At 38.9% G+C, this 7,309-nt stretch overlaps 1 protein-coding gene across 1 annotated transcript; it reads left to right on the forward strand.

Moving 5' to 3' along the window:
- The first annotated feature begins 1,622 nt into the window (after positions 1 to 1,622).
- Positions 1,623 to 2,645, forward strand: LOC139150551 (uncharacterized). Its single transcript, XM_070722988.1, has one exon. It carries the CDS (start codon positions 1,623 to 1,625, stop codon positions 2,643 to 2,645), a length of 1,023 nt encoding a protein of 340 aa, XP_070579089.1.
- Positions 2,646 to 7,309: the final 4,664 nt, after the last annotated feature.

Raw genomic sequence — 7,309 nt, forward strand, 5'->3', positions numbered from 1 at the left:
TGGGGGGGGGGCGGCTGGAGGAATCGCGATTGAAATCTTATTTTTTTCAGATCCCCCTCAATATCCCAAAATTTTCAAATCCCCCCTCAATATGATCAAACATTTTCAAGTCCCCCCCAACTATCACAAGTCAACTTGAGATGGATGATTCTTTTTGACAAATCCATAGTGAAATAGGTGAGAGATGTAACACACCACGTTAGTTACGTTTCACCGCTAACCTAGCAGCTTCTTCAGACTGACAACTCAAGCCATACAGCCTCGATCTTTTACAGCTGCTATCTGCTGCCGTTGAGGCGTAGTATGGATGAGTTGATCAAAAAACTCGTACCTACAAGTTTACGCCTCAATGTCCTATCAACACCAAGTCAGCATGGGCCATAGTACACAAAGCCGAAAAAGCTCTCACAAGGGAAAGGATTAGAGTGGCTACGGACAGAATTCGAAATTTGGAGAAAGAAAAAATTGCGGATCAATTGCAACGTTAACTCCTACGTCACCAACAAGGACCTCCTCAATAGAATTCACCGCCATGTTGAATATTCAAGGGAGAGTGAGTTTATCCAAGTCCGCAGTCGTCAAACCCGGAAGTTACAACGTCTTCAAGTTAAACAGCAGTGTACGGGCACAAAATATGGTAACCTGACGATTTCCAGAGCGGAACCAGACCTGAGTGGTACCCAATTAAAACGGTGGGTGAAAAATCTGTCTAAATACACTCTGTCTGAGTCTCAATCCAAACTTTTGTCTCGTGGTTTGAATTACGCCGTGAGTCCCGACAAGATATGCCAACCGTCTATAGTTGACGATCACATCGTAGCCTGTGAGAAAGCTTGTTGGAAATTGGGTAAATCGGAAGCTGAACAACTCCGCGCGGAGATTGTTGGTACGATCAAATCAACTAAGCCACCCCCTTCCAACATCAGCAAAGATGAACGGCAAGCTATCAAACATTTACAGAGAGAAGACTCCATCATGATTCTGGGCGCCGACAAGGGCAGAGCTACTGTTGTTATAGACAAGACAGATTACAACAACAAAATGCAAACATTACTCAGTGATACAAGAACTTATGAAAAACTAGATAAGGACCCAACCCCCAAGCACAAGAAAGAACTAGTCGCTATCTTACAAAGGTTAGAAAAAGAGGGTAAAATCAAGAAAGAAGATAAACAATTTTTGTACCCTACAACTGAATATGTTCCTCGCATTTATGGCAGTCCAAAAATACACAAAGATGGGACACCTTTACGTCCCATAGTGGACTTCACAGGTTCCATTGGTTACAATGTGGCCAAATCACTAGCAGACATACTCAGCCCTCTGGTTGGACAAACAGAACATCACGTCCTCAATTCAAAAAACCTTGCTGACGACCTGAAGACCTCACCATCGAGGAAGATGAAATATTAAACTCACATGATGTAGTAGCCTTATTCACCAATACACCGATTGATCTCACACTTAAAATCCTGCGTGAGAAGCTAAATCAGGATGGTGACCTAAAAAATAGAACACGCCTTTCAGTAGATGACATCATCGAATTGACTGAGTTCAGTTTATCTACAGTTGCCTACTTCAGCTACTCTGGTACAATCTATCGTCAACGTTTTGGTATGGCAATGGGTAGCCCGCTCAGTCCACTTGGCTGCAATATTTTCATGGAATGGTTAGAGCAGAAGGCTATCGCTACATCACCAATTACATGTCGCCCTCGCCTCTGGCGTCGGTATGTTGATGATGTTTTGGAGGTTATCCGTAGAGGGGAAGTAGACAACCTGACAAGACACCTTAACCAATCTGATCCAACTGACAGCATCAAATTTACCTACGAACAGGAAAAAGATGGTGCTATCCCCTTCTTGGATACTTTGATCATCAGGAAACCAGATGGTACAGTAAAGCTTTGTATTTATAGGAAGAAAACACATACAGACCAATACCTCCAGTTTACCTCACATCATCCACTTCATCAGAAACTGGGTGTCATCAGGACCCTTTTAGACAGGAATGATTCCATAGTCACAGAGCAACATGATAGAGACATTGAAGAACAGCACATCCGCAAAGCATTGTCCACTTGTGGCTATCCCAATTGGACAATAAACAAGGTCAAAAAGGATAAATCCAGCCCGAAACCGAAGTGTACATCTAAGAAAGATAAAAACTCTGAGAAATCAAGAGGACTAGTTGTGATACCATATGTTGAGGGCCTTTCGGAGAAAATGGCGAGAGTATTTCGCAAGTTTGGTTTCTCTACAGCTATGAAACCACACAGAACCCTACGCAACATCCTTGTCCATCCGAAGGACAAACTTCTTACCAACAAGAAAGCAGAGGTAGTTTATGAAATACCATGTGCTGATTGTCCTAAATCGTATGTTGGGGAAACAGGCCGCTCTTTTGGCGTACGCCTCCAAGAACATCAAAAGGAAGTCCAAAAATTTGAATCCAAACAATACACCCGTTCAACACGGAAGTCTTCAATGACAGATCAACATAAGTCAGCTATCACAGACCATGTTGTAGCCACCAATCACAACATTGCCTGGGAGGAGGCCAACATCGTGGACAGGGAGTCTGACAAAACCACCAATGGATCAAGGAAGCCATTTGGATTAGACAGAGGGGAGAGAACATTCTAAATAAGGATGAGGGGGCCTACAAGTTACATAACATTTTTGATCAACTCATCCATACTACGCCCTCAACGGCAGCAGATAGCAGCTGTAAAAGATCGAGGCTGTATGGCTTGAGTTGTCAGTCTGAAGAAGCTACTAGGTTAGCGGTGAAACGTACAACGTGGTGTGTTACATCTCTCACCTATTTCACTATGGATTTGTCAAAAAGAATCATCCATCTCAAGTTATTCCTCAATCCAGATGAACTTATTTAAAGTATCACAAGTCAACATATTTATAAAGGATGTGCGCGCAGAAAAAAAAAAACACTTGCACGTATGCGCCGTTCCGCTCACATGTGTTCAAGACTACCTGTTATTAGCACTTTGTAAAGTCATATTCCTAAGGCAAGTTCTTACTGGATACCAAAGCTCCACAAAACACCTTACAAAGCTAGGTTTATCGCAGGATCTTCAAAATGTTCAACAACAGAGTTATCGAAGATACTGACTTCTGTTCTTTGTACTGTTAAACGGGGACTTCAAGCATACTGTGATGTTGTCTTTTCTCGGAGTGGTATAAATTAAATGTGGATATTAAAAAATTCGAAGGAACTCTTGGAAAATTTGAAATCAAGATCTGTTTCAAAAATAACATCTATTAAAACTTTCGATTTTTCCACATTGTATACCACAATACCACATAATAAATTGAAAGAACGCTTGAAAAACATCATCAACCAAGCATTTTTCTACAAAAACGGTTCACGCCGTTACAAATATGTAGTATTAGGGTATAATTCTACATATTTTGTTAAAAATACTACTAACGCTAAAGTGTTTTATACCGAGAGAGACATTATCAGTATGCTTGATTTCCTCATCGACAACATATTTGTAGAATTTGGAGGGCACATTTTCCAACAGTGTATAGGAATTCCTATGGGCACTAACTGTTCTCCCTTGCTTGCAGACTTATTTCTGTTATCATATGAGGCAGAATTTATCCAGAACTTAATTAAACAGAAAAAGGTCTCTATAGCTCGAAATTTCAATCTAACATATAGATACATAGACGATGTTATTTCTATGAATACTCTGAATTCAGTAAATATCTCGCTATGATTTATCCTCCAGAATTGGAGATTAAAGAAACTACAAAAACGGCCTTTTCTGCTTCATATCTGGACATTTTACTTGAATTTGACTCTAATGGTCACCTTTCTACTAGGCTATATGACAAGAGAGATGATTTCAACTTTAGTATCATCAATTTTCCACACCTCATAAGTAATATTCCACTCTCACCAGCCTATAGGGTATACATTTCCCAGCTTATTCGATATGCTAGAGCATGCAGTTCATATGGTGATTTTGTAGAGAGACATGGCCATCTCTCTTACAAACTATTAAATCAAGGTTACACCAGAGCAAGACTTGTCTCTACATTCAAACGCTTTTTTGGCAGGTATCGCAAGCTGGTAGATAAATACAATATCTCTCTTCGACAAATGATCACTGATGGCATCGGTGACATTGGGCCTTAGTTAGTGACCACTACCTATCTGACTTATAGATTGATATATGGCGGGTGCCACATGTGGGGCAGATGCGCTTACTATTTTCGAAACACCTGACATCACTTCTTGGTCTTCTGGTCCATATATCTTTCTTTCATGAATATGACTTTGTTTGTGTACCGTCTATTTACTGTCTGTTCTGTGCTGTTTGTGTCTATGTTTACAACTATTGTCTTCCGAATTCCGACCTACTGTCATTGGATTATGGATTGGTATGATTGCGATTATCTTAAATTGATTCACTTTTTAAGGCATCAGTGAACTTTTTGGATTTATCAATCTAAGCCAACTTGAGTTAATCCAACTCTGGCAAGACCAATTGGCTCCTGCCGAAGAGCAAACGACCATGAGAGAGTAGGCAAATTGTGAGTTCTGGCTAATTCCATTTAGTCACATATTCTTTCATTTAGTCATTACGGTTCAGCGTTTTACTTTTGTATTATTTTATGATGAGAATGTGAAAATTTAGAAAATCAAGCATGGTGACCCTATCTTTTTTCTTTAATATTTGATTATTCTCATATGCCAGAATTCAAAAATCCCTGATAACTTTTCAAGTCTCCTGGTCTTTCATGTGTTGCTCTCTGGCCTGATCTTGTGTACAAGTATATGTTTCACTGTCATGAGCGTCATTTGACCTAAACTCTTCTTCAACTACCATGTACATCAGCGTCATCTATCTCTATCACTGCTCAGGTATGCAGTGACAGTGACACTGGAGTAGCAGGGCAGTATCTAACAATGACACAGCCCGTAGGGAGTAGCAGTATTAACTTTGATAATTTTGACAATATTTTTGTTCAGTTTATACAACTGCGTTCTTGTTCAACTCCCTACAGCATGTTGAACTGTCCAGTATTCAGCTTGCTATCACAGCCTGTGTATGTGTACCATGCATTTGTATCACTGACAATTGACTGTCAGTCTGGACTCTAATTAAATTATCACCTAATACATATTTATATATACAGGCTTTGTCGACAAACTGAACATTGTGTGTTCGAGGATGCTGTAGATTGTGTGTTTGAGAGCATGCTGTACAGAGACAGCAAGAAACTGCATATATTGCATATATTGCAAAAATCATCAACAGTTGCAGCTTCTGCCCACAGTTACTAGGCTCAAGTTTGGTTTTTATGACAAAGCACACACGTTTAGATTCGAGATACAAGTCATGAAATGTGACAAAATGGTTCTAGATTTTGTTAAATTATTACTAACATTACAACAATTGGATGATATAAAAACGATATTCATTTTTCATTGAATTACCTACAAAAACTTGGAATTGGAAATCTAAAACACAAAAGGGAACCGAAAAATTTTCAAGTCCCCCTACAGGCACAGCAAAATTTTCAAGTCTCCCCTCTCTACTACCCCAGAATTTTTCGAATCCCCCTGAATTCCTCCGCCCCCAAACGTTTTTTTTTTGTGAACACAGCCTTACATGATGTTCACTTCATAAGCAAAACTACAAGCCTCAGTGTGCCGAGCAACAAAACGACAGATGTACTAACTCGATGAAAGCCAAATTATTTGATAAATAATCAACAAGGAAGAAGTTTGACTTATAATTATTGTACGTGAATGTAAAATATTACTGTATGAGCATACGCATACACGGTGTCATGTACGTGTAAACGACATGCAGAAACGGAAAAAAGTCAGAAATCGGGTGTCTAAATATCGAGAATATACAAAGTCGAAGAAAAAATGAAACTGTTCTGTAAAGTTTCAGTTTGGTTCGGCAGGTATAGTCGTCATGACGTTAGATCAATCTGGCACAAGAGCACTAATTCATTTCCCATAGGCCACCACAGTTGCGTTGAGCTCGATTTTCCTATTTTAAAACATTTAGCGGCACGTAGGTGTTAGGTCAATGTCAGCTTGACTACTGATTAATTTTTCGTGTGGGCAAGTCCACGGAAATTTGAGATAGCGATGAAAATAGCGCCCTCAGTGATGTTTTTGACAAAATTCAGGCTTGTTGTTATGTTTTCTATTAGCCCTAGAACTCCTCATATTACCACCAAATGCTTCAGCCATTATTCACAACAGTCTGCATTACAAAAATTCTTGGCGTTAAAGTTTAAACTAACAAGCATCCATGCAGATATCAAAACTTCAAGGTCTGCACTATTTTTCTTTCGAACCGGAAGTGAATTAGTGACCTTGTGCCATCTGTGACGAAGCAACTATGTTTTAACCAAATATGCATTCAAATAATATCGAGTGTCAGGTTTGTATACACTAATACACAGTTTGTATGCACTGATACACAGTTTGCTAGAGTATATCAAAGAGTTCGTTGGCAAACGCGCCTGTTAGGTACCAGAAAACTTTGTATAGCTCTTTTCTCCATAATAATTATGTTGCCTTAACTTATAATCGAATGTGTTCTTTGTCGATCTGTTTTCGTTCTCTTCACTGTAAGATGGCTGTCCACAATACAGAATAGGCCAAAATATGTCATTAATAACAATTTTTCCCATTTCAAGGCACAGTACAGGAAAAGAATTGAATTATACTCAATGATACACGACAAGAAAACTGGAAGTATAAGCTTACGGTATACTTCCTGGCTTCGTAAGTTACGAAAAATGATCTTGCATCGACCAGGAACCAAAGATTTGATGATATTGGACATCATTTTGTAAATAACTCTAAAAAGTTATGAGCTACAAGAGGGGTCATTCTGAATGAATTTAGTTGAAACCATAAATATGCAGCAAAAAATTGAAATAATGCTGTAACATAAATATAGCATATTAAAAAATAACAGCACCCATGGTTAAATTTCTAAAAACAGTTGGTTTGTTTCCCATGGCCTTTTCTGTACATGAAATGTAGTCATGATCTGCAATAAACTTCCCTGTTGGGTGGTGACTGGCGCTGGGACCTGTCCATAAGGGATTCGATCTCCGATGATGACGATGATGATGATTAAATATTTAAAAATGAAGAAAAATAAAAATATATTGGACTCAGTAAATTTGTTGTTGTTGTTGTTGTTGTTGTGATTGTTGTTGTCGTTGTTGATAGTATTTGCAGAAAAGAACAAAGTATGCGCTGTAAAATTCAACACAGCCTAACTATACATGTGCATTGC

The sequence above is a fragment of the Ptychodera flava genome, chromosome 14 (genome assembly GCF_041260155.1).
Source record: "Ptychodera flava strain L36383 chromosome 14, AS_Pfla_20210202, whole genome shotgun sequence".
NCBI lineage: Eukaryota > Metazoa > Hemichordata > Enteropneusta > Ptychoderidae > Ptychodera > Ptychodera flava.